The following is a 17,562-nucleotide window of genomic DNA, read 5'->3' as shown; positions in this document are numbered from 1 at the left end:
ATAGGAGAACCCTGAAAGCACCTCGCACGCTGCATTTCGCGAGAGCTTCGAATACTAAAGACATTTTAAGTAAATAAGAGCCAGCAAGAAAGATGCTAATAGTATGGGGTTGCTTACCATGTGGATGCCTGCTAGCCTCCGTACGTATTTGGGATGCGCGTGGTTACTGCAATGGCAACCGAAAATACAAATACAATAATGTTTGTTTTAAACCCGCCTGTGAGAAGCCAGTAAGAACATTGCCGTGTCTCGGAAGAAACCACTGGCGCTTGGTATACCTGGTTCCCTAGTGCTGTTCTCAAGTCAATATGACAAGGAAACTCGACTGAAAGAAGACGGTCGCATCTTCTGTTACGTGCAACAGCGTAACAGCTTCATTACTTGAGTCAAGGAAGAGATCAATATGAGTGCAGCCCATGTGGGTGCAGTAGTTCCTCAGAATATTCCAACAAAAAATCATGTGCAACGACTGGGGTAAAAGGGTCAGAAGTACATGGTACACTGATTTCGAGAACTTAGGAGAAGTGTTCTAAGAGCGATGTTGTCGTTCCGTACGTTGATACCCCACTTCGTACGTCATAAAAAATCATGTTGTACTAATCCCCAGCACATGATAGGCTTGCCCAGATTTAGGGTTCCCAGGCTCATTCCAACAAGCGATGAAAACCCTACTCAGCTTCATGCTTACTGAAGCCAGTGATGCATTCAGGCGTGGGCAGTATGAGAGATGTCGCCTAGGCTCCACGGTCAATTAACGGTCCTTAGGGAGCACGCAGATATCTATGATACCAAGCCAGAAAAACGAAAACAAAAACAAAAGGAACAATCATTGATGTACTATTCTCGATGGTCGAGTGATATACTACTCTTCGAATCGCAGTAGCATGAAATTGGATACAGTGTAAGATTGTAAATTCATACTAACGAATGAAACCTCTCACGGTCGGACACCGAAGCGCATCGCACTCAGCTGCCTCCCACCCAGCTCAAAGTCTTTTGACTCTCGCAGCAACATAGTATTTGCGCATAGTTTCTTCGCAGCTAACATGCATGTTCGACGCAGACCCCAGTAAATGAGCGACGATACTAGTTGAGCGAAACCCCCAAATCATCGTACGAGCAGGTCTACTACTTTCAGCCTACCCAATCTCGTTAAATGTTTGCATTACTCCTCCGGGTCACGGCCACCACGCTTCCTCATTTCCTCCAGGTACTCTTCTTCGGTCTCAAGATCGAACGGTACAGGTCTTGTGATGGGGTTAATTGAAGTCTTGTGTTCTTCAAGCTGTTTAAGTCGTCGAGCAGTTTCTGGCTTGGTAGTGTTGACGCTGTAGAGCTTGACGCGGCTATTGAATGTGTTAGTGTGATAATCTCGAAAACTAGCAACGAGGTTCTTGGGGGGATGACCTACTGGCAAGAGGATGTCACATGAAGATCCCAGTTCCTATCCAAGGTCAGTGTGATTCGAGGGCGGTGGACTGGGCAATGCTTACCATGCGCTTCGTACGAATGTTGGTTGGGTCTAGAGTTCGTGTCAGCAAATGACCTTTCCGCAGCAGCAGAAAAAAGCGCTATCCGATATCGGTAGACGCATGTTTTGCAAGTCACTTACGTTTAAAGCATCATCCCAGCAACGCACACAAAACTCGCTGATATATTGTTAGTTTAGGCGACCAAGCACATAGGGATTGAAGAACTTACAGCCAGCCTTCTGCATCGACAGGTACATCCATCCACCAGGTGCGCCAGGCATGGAAGTACTTTTTGCTCATATTTTCATATGGGACTTCATACCAAACACCACCTCCATCGTTGCTGACTTCGACTCGCTCCGGCCAGCCGCTACCACTATATGCCCAGCCAGTCATGCGGATCTTTCCGTCATGGACAATGACATCTTTGTCGACTGGTGTCATAATAGCGCTGGATACTGGCATAGTCTGAATGCTGAAGCCATTGCTGTACGTTACGTTCTGCTTCCCCTTTTGAGGAGTGTAGTATAGGTATTCCTTCATCTGGACTGGGGCCAGGGACGGGTTCTCAATGACGTTGATGCGTGTTAGCCATTTACAGCTTCTTGCTCCAATGTAACCCATCACAACTGCACGGAGGGGTGCTCCGTGAATGGCAGGCAGTGGCTCCCCATTCATCTCCCAGGCAAGAATGACCTCATTGATGTTGACCTTGCGGGTTGGTACCGACACAGCGTAGTTGTAGACCTGTCCCTTCTTGAAGTATGTGTCGGCACCAAAGAACTCCACATGTTTTCCCTCTGGCTTTATACCACAGTATCTAAGGACCTTCTTCAGACTGACACCAACATAGCGGGCAGTACCAATGGCTCCCTCGCCCCAGGGTGCGTTGATGAGTTCGTCGCCGTCTCCGGGATAGTCGTGAATTTGTTCGATACGACGCGTACCACTGCATTGGAGGGTGATAACGGTATTCATGCGTGGAAATATGCTCTCGTCCTGAAGCTCCTTCAAGGTTATCTTCTTCGGCGTGTCGACCAGACCTTCAACTTCGAAGTAGTACTTCTCGGGATCAATCTCAGGGACACCACCATGGTTTCGAATGTAGTGGTCTTTGTTGTCGGTGATCTCGGTCTCGACTAATCGCTTTCGGGGTGGTTCGCCATTGTAAGGGAACTCCAAGACGTGCACCATGTCCTCGCTTTTTTCCTTCTTGACATAGTCCCATGAGATGGCTGGCAGGTCCTTTGTAGTCTTTCCCAGAGCATAGTGATAGTACTTCCAGCGCACACCCTCGAGCACAGGATTGGTCTTGGGGAGCGGGAGCAGCTGGAACTCTGGCGGTACGGGGAAATCATATTTCGCGAGGATCTCTGCTGCCTTTTTCTTCTTCTCAGGGTATCTCTCCCATTCAATGTAACCCTTCCATCCTTCTCGCTCTTCGGGAAAGTCGGGTTCCTCGGATGTCAAAAGCACAAAAGGCTCTGCGTGCGGTTCAGCGGGCGCCATTGTCAATGTACAAGGTGTGAAGATGGTAACGTTCAGAACTGCCCAGTATTAACCTGGGGAAACACCCACTAAGTACCGCGATACTGATAGCCCCGCCAGCTCGAGTACCACATGTCACAATAACAGGTTAATTGCTCATTAAGCGTGGGGCATGCCATTTTGTCACAGTGCTTGCTGCAGGTAACCCATGTATGGCGCTCGACTAGCAGATGGAATCTTTATGTGGGCGAATCAGAAGTTCAGTGACATTTGTAATGCAACATACGAAGCACACTTTTGATATACGACTGCGTCACGATGATGGGTACTAGGATAGCTGTCGTGCAGGGGTTGAGACATGTCAACCAATGATGCTGATCACTGTCAACCGAGTTAAGAGCGGAAGATATCTGAGGAGCATCCAATAAGCATGCCATTGCTGAATAAGAATTGACGAAGCTTGGTACGACGCCTTGTACGCGTTAAGCGGGGAGTAATTTCATGGGTAAGTAACGACATGTATGACGTAGTTGCTTGACGCTGTGCAAATACTCTAGTAGGGAGGTCCGTAGTATCAAAGCGGAGGAAATAACGAAACAGGTCTAGAAGAGAAAAGGAGATAAAACAAGAAACATCACGATGGCCGTTGGGGTTACGGCGCATATGGAATGGCAGTGGAAGAATTGGCACGGCAATGGCTCCCACACGTGTTTCTCGGCGACATGCATGACGCTAGTGCCGCTATGACTTCTTGCGAACATGGCCCGGCCGAAGGTTGAACACTACGGCGCTTGCTGTCGATTACAATTCGAACAGGAACTCCAAATACACAAGAGACTAAACTTCACAATATAGTGCTTACTCATAGCTTCTGCCCACGCTCAATGGTAAATTTCCTCAATGTTTCGAGGGTTGTTACTTGCATATTACCTTCCTGTTCTTCCAACTCATTTTACTGCAAGAAGGAATGAGTCTTCTCGTGATGATTTCTACAAAAGGCATGCTCCCACAGAATTCCAAATGTTCATCAGACCTGGTATCGACACAAGTCCCTTGAAATTACAGAGACAAAGCAGAGCAACCATGCCACACAGCCACGCACGCTAGCGCGTCCCTCTGAAGCTCAGATAGGGTGACAAACCGTTGCAATACGATGCAATACGCCCGTCTGATCAGATGACGCACTTACCGAATAGCAGACATTGTGAAAGATACCGCACATCTTCCTTTTGCTCTTCATCAAAACCTGATTAGTATCTACCAAAAGCCGTTGGCCAATGCGGTCTTACAAGCTGTTCTATCACACTAACATAAGGTGAATGTAGAAATATCACTGTAGATTCCTGCTCGTGTACTGTTTGTTCAGGCGGCATCTCCAAGGAAGTATGCCCGGCAGTTCCACCAAGGGCATCCCTTTCGGAACCGGACCGCGCCTAGGTCCCTCCCCCGGCAATGCGTCCAGTTTAGTGATGCTGCATTAGCTATCACAAACACATATGTGCTTTTACTGGCTCACGAAACTCCAATATTAAATCACCGCAGTCACAGGAACCAGGCATACAGCAAATCGTAGCAGCATACGAAGGAGATGGAATCAAGATTGGATACTGCGATAGTCACACGCCACATATTTCGCCAACAAGTATACAACAGATCCGATGTTCGAAGTAACATCAATAACAAAATCTTGAAATATAGCGTAGAGTACACACGAGAAGCAGTCAAGACTAGGAAATCCCTATGAATCACTCAACCCCCCAATCACAGCCTGTATATCAAAAAACCGTTGAGGATCTTGCTCACCTCCAACGACTCCCATAGGTGGGACTATAAAGACAACCTACCGCTTGTAGCCGATCTCGTGAATCACATGCAGGGGATATGACCTCCGATTTCATTTACTTCAAGGGCGGTCCTTTGCAAGTGAAAGAAGAGCAGAGTGAGCGGTGTAAAAGAATGAACACACCGTACGCAACGCCAACCTTTTAGTATTTATAAATTTTCCTTACCGCTTCTTTTGCACTTCATATTAGACTACAACTTGGGCCGTAAACACAGTCTTCATAGTTACACTATCCCACTTCTCAAGCAAAAAAAAAAAGGAATCACACTACAATGGCGGAGAATGCGCAAACCAGCCTAATGCGCAAAGCAAGAACTTCATCTTCTTTCAACCCCTTTGACCTCACATGTATAATCTGGGGCAGGTAAGTCTTCTCCTTCCCCTTCTCTCTTCATTCATCCCGTATAGAAAACTCCAACTAACCAACCCAACCCCTAGCCAATCCACCGTCCTCTCCCGCCGCCTATCCTTCACCCGCGTGGAAAAAGCCCTCGGAACCCACAACACGGCGCTCCTCCCTCAATGCTACGCCCACACCTCACGCGAAGCGCTCTTCGCCCAAGGCCTAGAAATGGGGAAGGCGTGTTTGGAAGATATGAAAGAGTACGAACATGAGCATTTTGTGTGGATTACGCCGAAGTATCGGCTTGTTAATGCTAGGTACGTTTACCCCTCATTATCCGTATCAGAAAAGGGGAAGGGGGAGGATAGAAGAGGGAAGGGAAAGGAGAAGGGAACGGTATAGGAGATGGTACTGATGGAAAACAGTCCCTTCGGTCACAAAGCCATACTCTTTGAACCAGCCATGCAACACAATGGCACCGCGGAGCAGCAATCCCAATGGCTGCCGCTCGCATGGGCAGGCAGGATTCTCGGGACGTATGCGCAGACGGAGTTGGGGCACGGATCGTTTGTGCGGGGTGTGGAGACGACGGCGACATTTGATACGAAGACAGACGAGTTCGTTGTTGATTCTCCTACTATTTCCTCGACCAAGTTCTGGCCTGCGGGGTTGGGCTTCTCGACTACACACGGGGCGGTGATGGCGCGACTGATTGTCGGGGAGAAGGACCATGGGCCGCATATTTTTCTGGTGCAGTTGAGGCGTGTGGAAAATGGGAGGCCGATGCCTGGCGTGGAGATGGGGGATGTGGGGTTGAAGATGGGGTGAGTAGTTGGGTTTCTTTGTGAGATTGTGTGAAATAAGGGGGTTATACTAACGAGATACTTGTGTAGGTACAATGAAGCAGACAACGGGTTTGCGTCGTTCAACCATGTTCGAATCCCCCGCTCGCATATGCTCATGGCTCATAGCCAGCTCGCGCGCGATGGTACGTTTACCAAGGATCCGCTGCGCGCAAAACTCTCTTATTCGGTCATGCTGCTTGTCCGTGGAAAGATGCCTGGCGCTTTTGCCGTACAACTTGCACAAGCACTGACAATCGCAACACGGTATTCTGTTGTGCGGCAACAGGGGCTCGGTCCTGCGGATGCACTGGACAGTGAAGCCACTATCATGCAATACAAACACCAACACTTCCGTTTGCTCAGTCTTACATCAAAAGCGTATGCCATGTTCTTTGCATCGCGCGCTTGTGAGGCTCAATATGACAAGCTGCGAGAGATGCAGGGGAGGAATGATCACTCTCTCCTGCCATCTGTACACGCACTGACTGCGGGTCTGAAAGCATACGTCACTTCGGAAGCGGCTGATGGCGCCGAAGATGCCCGCAAGATGTGTGGTGGGCATGGGTATATGGCTATCTCGGGTCTTCCAGATATCGTTGGCGCTCTTGCTGGGGGTGCCACATTCGAGGGCGAGAACTACGTGCTATGGCAGCAGGTTGGTCGGTATTTGCTCAAGCAGCTGGATCGCCTGCAAGACGGCGACACAATGGAGCTGCACACGCAGTACTTGGCTGATTTGGACGATCCCAATGTAGTCTGTGCGGCGCAGGGTGAACAATTCCTTATGCACGAGACTCAGCTTGCTGTGTTTCGTCATCGTGCACAGCGTCTGGCCACCAAGGCACGTGTGGCGATTCGAGCTTCGAGTAAGGCACCAGCAGAGGCTTGGAACGAACATATGATGCTGCTCATTTCGATGTCGCGGGCGCACATTGAGTACTTTACTCTGCGTTCCTTTGTCGATGCTATCTCACAGTTGCCTGATAGCACATCTGCAAGCCTCCGTAAGGTCTTGGAGCGTGTGTGTTCACTCTTTGCGCTCTCTACGATCATCAATCCGCGCTCTGTGGATGCATTGTCTTTCATCGTAACTTGCGATGGCCGGCCGCTGTATCTCTCACCCTCTCAACTCGATACCATCCGCTTACTTGTCGACGACCTGCTTGATCAGCTTCTACCCGAAGCCATTGCGCTCACAGACGCATGGGACTTTTCCGACGCCAGTCTGTGCAGTGCGATTGGGATGTATGACGGTGACGTATACGAGAACATTATGCGTTGGGTAAAGCAACTGCCGATCAATCAAAACGCGTGGGAAAACGGGGGTGTTCAGCAGGGCTGGAGGGAATGCGTCGATCCAATTTTAAAACGCACGGAAACCCGAGCGAAATTGTAGGCTTACAAGGCGGAGATGGAGTTTTTGTCTTCTGTGTTGACCACATACACAAGGAGCACTGTCTCCATGTCGTTGGAGTAAATAAAGTCCGAAATAGTTTGATCTAACCAAATGGGGTAAGCGGGGCACAATCATCATTCCTAAATCTATCAACATGAAGGGAATGAATGTAGGTACATATTATACCATATTATACATCGAATTCCAACAGAGAGTTAGGAATAATGACAGGCTGTTTTTGATATTGCTAGCCATCGTTGCTAGTCGTATGCAAGTGGCGTGTTTCCCCTCGGCTTTGAGTAGGCGGGACGCAATGCTTCATCAATGAATGCTTCCGGAATGAAATTGCGCATCTCACTTGCTGTTGCTCCCTAACTTCTTCCATTCCACATCTGACCAAAATGACGAAACTGGTCGTCTCTGAGCAAGAGATGGAGGAAAAGTTGCACTAATCAACCGTCCCATTCTAGATCTGCAAGACTCTCATGAGACTGTAACAATGTTACTTTTGCCCATACTGCTTGTACCGAGACACATGCAGTTCAAAGCGCATATGGCTATATTTGGAGCTTGTATACACGGTGCCCTTGGTCAGAGGGTATGAAAGTGGCTCCGTGCGTAGGAAAGACAGACAACAGTGAGATGTTTGCTTGATGAACAAGGTCGAATCAATGCATCACGCCCTTGGCTGGATCTGCCCACAATGCATGTAAAGTACTCAGCTCATGATGCAATGTTCGTATTGTAAAGTCGTTGGGAGCAAAGTCATGACGCTGGCGGCGTCACTAGTCCAGTGCACTTCTTGGTTTGGGTATCAGTATCCTCCTCAATCCGCCTCGTCTTTGCGCCAATTGCACCACCAGGGTGATTCCGCCTGAAAACAACCTTGGTATCCTCTTGGTGCATTGCCTCGGCGATTGTAAGTGCAAGCATATCGCCGACCGCAATTGTCACGGTTGTGCTGGTGGTTGGCGCACAAACGCCAAAAGACACTTCTTCTAGCTCGTGGATGGGCGCAGGTAGTAGTATCGAGCGCGGTCTGTTTCGAAGGAGTGGGCATTCCGAGGGCTTAGTATGTGATGTGATGGCGAGGATGGGTGTGTGGGAGGGTATGTGATCCAGAAGAGCGACCAGCTCCGCAGTCTTGCCAGAATAGGAGATGAACATGACGGCATCATTCTTATCACAAGTCAATTAGGCGGACGTTTTGGAGGAGGGGCCGCAACTTACCTTCCTGATGTCGCCGAGGTCTCCATGCAGCGCCTCAGCGGCATGCATGAAGGAACTCGCAATTCCTAGGCTCTTCATGGTTGCGACAATCTTGCGCCCCACAAGGCCGCTTTTCCCAACGCCGCAAACTATGAGTTTGCCTCCTGCCTCGCTGTTTCTGGTAATGATCTCGACGGCCTGAAGCAGGCCATGGCGGGCTACATGGTCTGACTGGTACAAGAAAGTGACTTGTGACAGCGCAGTAGCGGCGGTAGAAAGAACGTGGACGGCACGCGACAGAAGATGGGTTCCTTTGGGGTCGTCTGCCGACAGTGGCGGGGTCAGAGGTTGCGCGTCAGAGGGAGCGCGTTTGCGCTTTAGGGATACAGGAGAGGGGGAAGGAGAAGAAGCGGGAGAAGAAGCGGGAGAGGCAGAGGGAGAGGGAGAGGCAGAGGCAGAGGAGGAGAGTGGTGGGGTATCAGCGAGGGGCTCTGCCATGATGTCGTGAGGAATGCGGGATGTGGGCAGAGCCGCTGGCAGATGCAGGGTCACAGTATATCAAGACAGTCTGGCGATCTTTGCAACAGGTCTACACATATACGATCTGTCTTTTAGTCTGTCTCGGGCAGCACCGGAGACAGCGTCGCATTTAGTAGGCGTAATGCACCCGTCCAAAGAAGCGACGCGACGCGATGCCATGGCCTGGCATGCGCCGACTGATTTGCAATCCAGCCCACATCCCTGCATGACGCCGCACGGAAACATTGCCCTTTGGCTGGATAAGCATAGTGTTTGTCCGTCTTACCAGCATCAGGCCGGACTCCGGTTGCGATCCAGGTGTGGTGATGGTGAAAAATGCATTGCGACATTGACGCTAACCCACTGACTTGCATGTGCAAAGGGCCCGGCTCTAGGCCTCATCTAGCTACATCCGCTGCCATGATTCGAGCCCAACCGTCGTCGCACGTTTCTTGCACTACAGCCCTCGATCGTTGGCCACAATCATCCATGGGTGCTTGTGGGTAGCTACGTGCGCCACGAGCATCCGCCCTGCCCTGCGCCCTGTCCTGCTTTACCTTGGGGGCCCTGCGGATGCCGCCTCAATGAGCGCCGTTCGCCGAGCGCCCATACAGGTTAAACCCACCTCCCCGCCATCCAACTTGGCCATGCCCAATTCCTTCCTGTACAATGCCTGTGCCTGCTCGCTGCCCGTCAGGAGCACCATGAACCGGAGCTCTTCCATATCCATGCAAATCTCGCGACAGCACCTGATAAGCCATTTGCCCACTCCTTGCCCTTGGTGCTCGGGAATGAGGTATACATCGGTTAGGTAGGCGAGCGTTATGTAGTCGGTTATCATGCGGGCCATGCCGACGGGCGTTTTGACTCCATCCGAGACGACGAAGACGCCGAGCGTGAGGCTGTTATCGAGCAAGGTCGTCAGCTTTGCAGGCGGGAGAGGCTTTGCCCAAAACACGGCATCTGTCGCGTATGCCTCCTGGACAAAGCTATGAGGAAGAAGCGACCGGTCCGAGGAAACGAGGTAGGTTCGCGCCCCAATTGCACGTTCCCATTGGAATATTTTCTTGTCCATCTTGTCGATATGTGAGGCCAAACTTGCAACCACAGGTGAAGATGGGCGATCTCCCCCTCCTAATACTCCGAGGGAGGCTGAGTCATACTCTGCTCAACCTGCCAATATTTATACTTTGGCGATAGGTAGTCGTAGATTCACGCCCTAGACGCCATGTCACCACCTCATTTTAGGTCTGACCCAAGAAAATATCCAATGGCTATTCGTCCCGCTTTCAGCCGTGACTGTATAGTATGTCCGAGTGCCGAGTGTAGTTAGGAGATCGTCTCTCTGGGTACACTTTCCATCTCGAGGAGGGGCAGCAAGCTTTCAAATATTACATGCCTGTGTCGGCTCCCAATATAGGTCTGCCGTTCGGTTGTCAGAGTGAGAAATCGTTAGTAATTTTCGTGGAGTAGCTTGTGTGTTACCAAGAGACATTGTGGTAGCAAAGGATTCCTTCTTGAACTTCGCCGACAGGTACGTTGTACGCCCTCGTTGTGGCGTGCACGCGTGTTCACGTGGTCAGGCGCCGGCGCTAGGACATTCATTACGTTCGCACCTGCCATACCGTTGCCATGAACCTCTCCCCTCCATAGAAATTCATCGTTGTAACACTATTCGTTAGTGAGCGCATCACCAATTCAATCATCACTACTGAATGTGCCACAAGAGCTGCAGACTATGACTGAAGATCGCATGCGCCATCAGCACGTCCTGCCTTCCTCGGCTGCTAATCGATACGAGAGCATGCAGAGATCAGATAATGAAAGATCCACATCTACTTGAATCCAACCCGCTCTTAGTCCACCTACTAACGAATCTGATATTTGTCTGAATTTTATTAGCTTTACAAAGCAAGCATCGAGGCAAAGCCCAAGAGTCCAAGCGATAGTCCAGTAGACAGGGGATTGCAATCCTACCAAGCAGCTACGGAACGCTAGAGTGTGGCGTCATTCTGGGGCAACAGCACCTCATCATTCCTTTATCGTATATCACACTTTGTCACCCTCGCAACTAATCTATCTGCTAGCACCGTACGCAGCATCATCACCGCACCCACCGAAAAACAACAATTGATTTTCATTTTTGATTAATTTCTTTCATGATCTAGTATGATATCTATTATTTCATGTCGAAGCTGAACACAGCTTAGATGGAGATCCACCGACCCATCCAGGTGTCGACGATTTGCTTCGCCTCATCTACAAGACCCATATCCAACAGCAGCTGGGCAGTTCCACGCACAGCCGAGTCGAGAGCCGAAAAGATCCAAGCGTGCGTATAGCTTGTGTGCTCACCTAGAGGGCCACAGTCAGTCTATATCTTAAAGGCATCCCGATTCTACTTACCAACGAAAATGGACTTCAATTCAGTCTTGTAATAGGCGGGCAGAAAGAGATCTTGTTGACCAAGAGTAGGAGCAGCCCAGGCACCCGCCTGGTGCTCATCGGTTTCCCAGCACTGACGCTCGTACGCGCCAGTCCATTGTTCGTTAGCTACCTCACCGTGGATCTCAACCATGGCGCGTTGGACCAGAGCAACGTGATCCTCTTCGCTAAGTGCACCTACGGAGCGGGCCAGAGTACCAGAGACGTATGAGCCCAAGATGACACCAGGACCGGTCGAATTAATCTGATAAGAAGGGTAGCAGACACTGCCAATGCCCGAAATATCAACCGATCCGCATCCTCCAATAATTGGGGGCGAAAGCTTCTCCCAGAAACGTGTCTTGTAGTGCAGAGAAACCTTGCACGACTGCTGGTAGTTCATCTCGTTGATAGCACGAGACAAGAGAGATGAGTATTGGGGAAGATCCCAGATTCTGACCTTTGAGAAAGGAACAGCTACTACCGCGTAGTCATACTCTTCGCTCTCTGCCTTCATTGTAAAGGGGTCCTTGCGCCACTCAACAGAAATCTTGTCCGTCTCTTCATCGTACTTCAATCCGGTGACTTTGCGGCCGAGGGTCAAACGGTCCTTGACGTGCGGGTAAAAAGCGCGAGGAAGCGACTCTAGACCCTTATCGATGGTCCGCCACGTTGTTGCACCAAAATATGCGGTATCATATTCCCAGATGGGACCACTTGTACCACCAGTAATGTAGTCAACTACATCAGCACTCTGGTTAAGCGCATATCTGACATACGCGGCTTCTGACCAATGAAATAAACCCTTCTCAACGGCATGCTTATGGGCTTTGTAAACATTTGTGTGCATTTCACGCACAACATCTGGTGTGGTAGCCACGAATTTCTCCAACTCTTCAGTAGCGTGCTCAACAGCCTCCTCATCTGGGCCTTCGGGCTTTGGGAGACTGTATGCAGTGGCATTACTCTTGAGCATCGCAGCGCTGGGGATGCGTCCATTGGGAAGGCGGTAGCCATTCGAGTTACCCGGCACATTCGGGCTCGCCTGGATCCATGGAATGAAGTTGACAGCAAGCTCACTGGTAGGACCACCGTTCATTTGGGTCAGAACATCTCCAAGTTGGAAAACCATCTTGTGATCCTGAATATCCAGCGTCTCATTTGTTTCTGGATAGCGAGTTGATACTGGGAAGCGCATGGGACCCATCTCTTGGTACTGGTACTCGTCGGGTCTACTTCCGGCCAAATACTTTGTTCGAATACGGCCTCCAATGCGCTCGGAGGATTCGATAATGTGCCAATCATGGATGCCGACCGACTCGAGTAGATGACTTGTCATCAACCCCGACATGCCTCCACCAACAATGGCAATTCGCTTGCCCTTCTCCATCGCAACATAGGAAGCATTGTTCTGCTTGCTCTTCATGTAGGCTACACCATCGAACCAAGGTCCCATGGTGTCAGCCACCTCGGAAATATCCTCCCTCTTCCTTGGCTGATGCTTGACAGAGATCGGTGCTGAGCGTCCGATGAGTCTAGATCCCGAATACGCATGAAGACAACCGCCATGGACAGCATCCTCTGGTACAATCCACACAAAGCGTTCTGGGCGGGCCGATCGCTTGATGTAATGTGAGGCGACATCGTGATGTCTCTGTCCGTGGCTCTTCATTCCGCATTCGCCATAGACCAGGCGAACTTCACCCTCAAAATCGTCATCATTGAAGTCGACATGGATGTTATGTACCGAGTCCGAGTTAACCTCAAGGGGCTTGAAGAAAAGGATGTCTGAACGAGGGGCTACTGGGCTGGCAATGGCACCACCTGCCAAGGACAAGGCTGCCGAAGAGGCTGTGATGAGACCCTTCATTTTGGCGTTGAACGAGTATTGATGGAGAAGAAAGATACTCCACGGTAAAGGAAATATCCGACCTTCAAATACCTTTCCTTTGCTGATGCTACGGCAGGCTCGTCCGCACGGAATTACCCATGTTGAACATTCACGTTGGTCACCAATATCTTATCATTGTAGGGCGTATCGTATAGGGCGCGCCAACCCTCATCCGAAGATTAGTTCTGGCCGTTCACTGTATATTGCTGCAAAGAATGTCAACCGGCGCAGCTGCGATAAGGGCACCATGGCGTCGCCAGTCGTAAGATTTGACAAGTGGGCTTGCAGGATGGGGTTTCCCACACGTCAAGATTCCCGTTACAAGTTACTCGCTACATGGACTCGAAGCGAGATGCAGTAGTGTAACGTGTGGCAGGTATTAGTGTGGAGACGCATCTCGTGGATAGGATCGGCACTTGGGGCGGGAAAGCTCTTTACGCTCCGAGAGATAACGAATACCAACATCGGATCCATTCCGACGGAGATATGGGATCTTTGTGGGCCTTTGGATAGGCTTTTTTTTCTCTCAAAGAATTGCTCGTACAACCTCAAGATACGACATCGATTCATTGCAACGGTAGCGGCCGTCAAACAAAGACAGAATGCAGCAGAAAGATTGCGACATTGCATAACCGGATAGTGCATTGGTTAAACACCATGCTTACAGTATCTGACAGTAAGAATGCTGTCCGGATTCCGCAAATGCCATACTGTACCAACAGACTTAGTCTTACTCCGAGCGTTTGGTATGGTTGCGGGAGCACCGTCGAGCCCGTAGCCCGCGATTTGGATGACCCGGATGACTCGAGAGCCGCCAAACGACGGAAGTGACGTCTGTACGGAAATATTGTCAAAGGATTGCTGGGCGAGGCTTCGGCCGTCGAAAATGGAGTTGGATCCTACGGCAGCGAATCACGAACCGAACAGCAAGCCATGCTGATCCACAAGTGGATCCCGGAGATATCGATAGCCCATCTCGTGTGGTCTAGAGAAGTGTTTCTTATCTAAGATTCAGCGTCCTTTATCTCGGATTACGTTAGAGTCATGAACTGTTTTCCATTAGGCGTGATACACGCGCGGTACAAGGCGAGGTTTCTTGGCGCCCAGTTGGAGTGCATCTTCTACAATCATTCTTGTCATAGCCCGTCACACCTTACTCCACAAAAGAACGAATCGCAGTCTCCTTCCGTTTTAGGAGATATCTGTATACATATCTCCAGCTTTTCATTGCCCCACGCGTAGTGGTCCGAGGTCCAAAATAGCCCTGCTTATTCGATCGCCACCCAGCCATATTGCCCTGATGGGGGTCTCTCGGGCCTTGAGCCGACGGCGGACTGAAAACAATTACGAATGGAATGGACAGTATGTTTTTATGAGGGCGTGATACCAGCCAGGCAGCCAAGTATGGATTCTGATTACATTCCTTGCCGACGACGGCAACGAGGGTTATCTAGCATACGAAGACTCGCAGCTCTTGGAAGCCATGGCATTCGGTCGAATACGGACGTTAGCTCTAAATGGCGGTTGTAAGCAACATTGGTAAAATGATTGTCAATATGTATATAACTATAGGGTGGTAGTACATATCTCAAGTACCGTACAGCAATATTCCCTGCTACTCTATTCTACGAGCATCATATCCACCTTTTGATATACGAAAGAAATCATGGTATCCTTTCGCTCTATCTTTACTACCTTTTTGGTGGTAGCCGGTGCTGCCATTGCTACACCCTCACCCAAACTCGCCCAACAGCCCGTAGTCACCTACCTCGGCACCCAAGGACCAATCTTGTGTATGTAGCCACTATTGCTATACACACATATTCAAATACTAATTCACTCACAGCAAGCGGCGCATGGACTTCCAAGGGAATAGTATACACATCCGGCACCGTACCTTCTCTCAACGGCACAATTGTCCCCGGCGGCATCAAAGCCCAAACCGTATGTCCCAACCACTCTCCCGACTCTTTTTTCTATGCCTTCAACTCACACCAAGCTTCCCAATAGGCCCAAGTCATCAAGAACATTGCGGCTGTTCTTGAAGAAGCAGGTACATCATGGGACTACGTCATGAAGACTACTGTTTTTCTGGCCAACATGTCCGATTACACTGCTATGAATGAAGTTTATGCTGCTATGCTGCCTAGCCCGAAGCCTGCGCGTACGGCGGTCGAGGTGGGCAAGTTACCGGGGAACTTTTTGATTGAGGTGGAGGCTATTGCGGCGATTCCTGATTCATGATGGGAGGGTGGAAGAAGGTGTGGGGGAGTACTGGATATGAGGGTTTAGAACACACTATAATGTTAGATGTTTAGATGACTTGATGATTTCGGGCCATTATGCAATTGAGGTTTTGCTGTGGTGGTATATCGAGTGCTAATTTTAGCTGTGGGTAGCTGGGGGTATTTCCTTTTGCGGCTTGCGTTGTCACACTTTCTAATGTAGAAGCTTTCCCGGTATGTAGATTGGTCACAGGCGATTCAAAAAAAGTAGGTCCCTCTTCTTTTTTGGCTAAACTGTTTCATATGCGTGAGATTTCAGGGATATTTATCGTATTGTCTCAATTGTGCAATACCACTCACAGTGCGGGGAAGTCTCCGGGCCTATTTGCGCTGTCAGTAGCTAGCTAGCTAGATTGCCGCCAATGACGTTCACTACTGCGGGGTCGCACTACCCCAACTTAAGCAGTGTGTAACAAAAGACGCGCAACCAAAGAAGAGAAAAACAACCCGAGTAAACAACCCCGGAAAGCCTAGCAATTGCCAATGACCCGAGGACCCCTTGCGCAATGCCCGAACTATACGACCACGATGGCAAGCCCGTAAAGCACCATATGGCACGGGTAAACGGCATCCGGATACACTACATCACATCTGGATCCGGGCCGCCGTTACTGCTGCTTCACGGCACCCCGAAGACGCACTACTACTGGTATCGCATCCTGCCTCTGCTCACACCTCACTTTACGATTGTGGCGCCGGACCTCCGCGGTTTCGGCGCGACAGACAAGCCGCCGGCCAGCGAGGGCTACGATGGGCGCACAAACGCCAAAGACATGATCGGCATCATGGATGCACTGGAATTCAAGACGTTTGCCGTGCATGGCGAGGACCGCGGCGCTACCTACGCCTTCTGTCTCGCAGGCCTGTATCCCATGCGCGTGACGCACCTGTCGTTCTGCGAGATGCTACTGTCGTCGGCACTAACGCAGGCTTCTTTCTTCACCCGCGACAACATTGCTGCACAGTATAACCAGACTGGCGTGTGGAACTGGCATATCCCGTTTTTCTGGCTGCCGCACGTGCCCGAGATGCTGATTCAGGGGAAAGAAGAAGAGTTTTGGACGCATTTTATGAGGAGTGAGTGTTGTAATCCTTGTGCGTTGGATCAGGGGGCCGTAGATGAGTGGGTAAGATGTGCGAAGGCGCCGGGGGGTACGAGGGGGATACTAGAGAGTTATCGGAGTCATTGGGTGAATTTGGAGATTGAGGAGGAGATTTTGAGTAAGGGGAAGTTAAAGTGTAAGGTTATGACTGTTGGAGCGTTAGAGTAAGTTTTTTTTGAGAATGGGGGGGGGGGGGGGGCTGTGGCGTCTTTGTCATGATTTTGAAATGGGTTTGGATTGCTGATATTTGGGACTACTTCTAGGTTTTTTGGGCCACGTGTCGAACAGCAGATGAAGTCCGTGGCGGAAAAGGGTGAGATTGCTGAGATTTTCGAGTGTGGGCATTCGTTGGCGATTGAGCAGCCTGAGCGGTTGGCGAATCTTTTGATTAGGCTTGTTCATTGATGTTGGGCAGGCTGCAGAGAAGTTGGGTGGTAATGCTCGCTCGATCCAGAGTAAGTGTGTGAGTCAAGTTCAAATTTCAGCGTTATGAATGAGTTGTAGAGGAAGATATCAGCAGAGCCGCAAGGCTCCAACGTTGGCGAACTCTTATCAAGCCTTGTTTTTCCATATAGCTCTGGTTGAAGGGTAACTCGTGGATAGAAGCCCCACTTGCCATGCCAGTGACGTTGAAGGAAGAGTCATGTCTACTAATTACTAGAAATAAATATGGATATGTATGTGAAACCAGAGTCCAGGAAGAGTACCTGACCTGCTTGTAACGAATCAGGTGACTGTAAAGCA

At 50.0% G+C, this 17,562-nt stretch overlaps 7 protein-coding genes across 7 annotated transcripts; 3 read left to right on the top strand and 4 right to left on the bottom strand.

The window, feature by feature from the left end:
- Positions 1–1,165: 1,165 nt before the first annotated feature.
- On the bottom strand, positions 1,166–2,981 carry COCVIDRAFT_28114 (hypothetical protein; the record flags this gene model as incomplete). The annotated part of the gene is made up of 5 exons (XM_014699452.1): positions 1,166–1,346; positions 1,412–1,444; positions 1,494–1,522; positions 1,613–1,649; positions 1,702–2,981. 5 exons carry the CDS (start codon positions 2,979–2,981, stop codon positions 1,166–1,168), a joined length of 1,560 nt encoding a protein of 519 aa, XP_014554938.1.
- Positions 2,982–5,075: 2,094 nt separating this feature from the next.
- Positions 5,076–7,387, top strand: COCVIDRAFT_103672 (hypothetical protein; the record flags this gene model as incomplete). The annotated part of the gene is made up of 4 exons (XM_014699451.1): positions 5,076–5,167; positions 5,242–5,463; positions 5,572–5,970; positions 6,040–7,387. The coding sequence occupies 4 exons, from the start codon at positions 5,076–5,078 to the stop codon at positions 7,385–7,387; spliced, it is 2,061 nt and encodes a 686-aa protein (XP_014554937.1).
- Positions 7,388–8,152: 765 nt separating this feature from the next.
- Positions 8,153–9,094, bottom strand: COCVIDRAFT_103817 (hypothetical protein; the record flags this gene model as incomplete). Its single annotated transcript, XM_014699450.1, has 2 exons — positions 8,153–8,566; positions 8,618–9,094. The coding sequence occupies 2 exons, from the start codon at positions 9,092–9,094 to the stop codon at positions 8,153–8,155; spliced, it is 891 nt and encodes a 296-aa protein (XP_014554936.1).
- A 574-nt stretch (positions 9,095–9,668) lies between these two features.
- Positions 9,669–10,190, bottom strand: COCVIDRAFT_28111 (hypothetical protein; the record flags this gene model as incomplete). Its single annotated transcript, XM_014699449.1, has 1 exon — positions 9,669–10,190. One exon carries the CDS (start codon positions 10,188–10,190, stop codon positions 9,669–9,671), a length of 522 nt encoding a protein of 173 aa, XP_014554935.1.
- Positions 10,191–11,321: 1,131 nt separating this feature from the next.
- COCVIDRAFT_17463 (hypothetical protein) lies at positions 11,322–13,409 on the bottom strand (the record flags this gene model as incomplete). Its single annotated transcript, XM_014699398.1, has 2 exons — positions 11,322–11,470; positions 11,522–13,409. 2 exons carry the CDS (start codon positions 13,407–13,409, stop codon positions 11,322–11,324), a joined length of 2,037 nt encoding a protein of 678 aa, XP_014554884.1.
- Positions 13,410–15,096: 1,687 nt separating this feature from the next.
- Positions 15,097–15,674, top strand: COCVIDRAFT_17462 (hypothetical protein; the record flags this gene model as incomplete). Its single annotated transcript, XM_014699397.1, has 3 exons — positions 15,097–15,223; positions 15,277–15,374; positions 15,441–15,674. The coding sequence occupies 3 exons, from the start codon at positions 15,097–15,099 to the stop codon at positions 15,672–15,674; spliced, it is 459 nt and encodes a 152-aa protein (XP_014554883.1).
- Positions 15,675–16,221: 547 nt separating this feature from the next.
- COCVIDRAFT_17461 (hypothetical protein) lies at positions 16,222–17,223 on the top strand (the record flags this gene model as incomplete). Its single annotated transcript, XM_014699396.1, has 2 exons — positions 16,222–16,982; positions 17,082–17,223. The coding sequence occupies 2 exons, from the start codon at positions 16,222–16,224 to the stop codon at positions 17,221–17,223; spliced, it is 903 nt and encodes a 300-aa protein (XP_014554882.1).
- Between the last annotated feature and the right edge of the window lie 339 nt (positions 17,224–17,562).

The sequence above is a fragment of the Bipolaris victoriae genome (genome assembly GCF_000527765.1).
Source record: "Bipolaris victoriae FI3 unplaced genomic scaffold scaffold_62, whole genome shotgun sequence".
Taxonomy (NCBI): domain Eukaryota; kingdom Fungi; phylum Ascomycota; class Dothideomycetes; order Pleosporales; family Pleosporaceae; genus Bipolaris; species Bipolaris victoriae.
The sequence above is the reverse complement of the archived record's forward strand: the minus strand, read 5'-3'. Positions and strand labels throughout refer to the sequence as shown.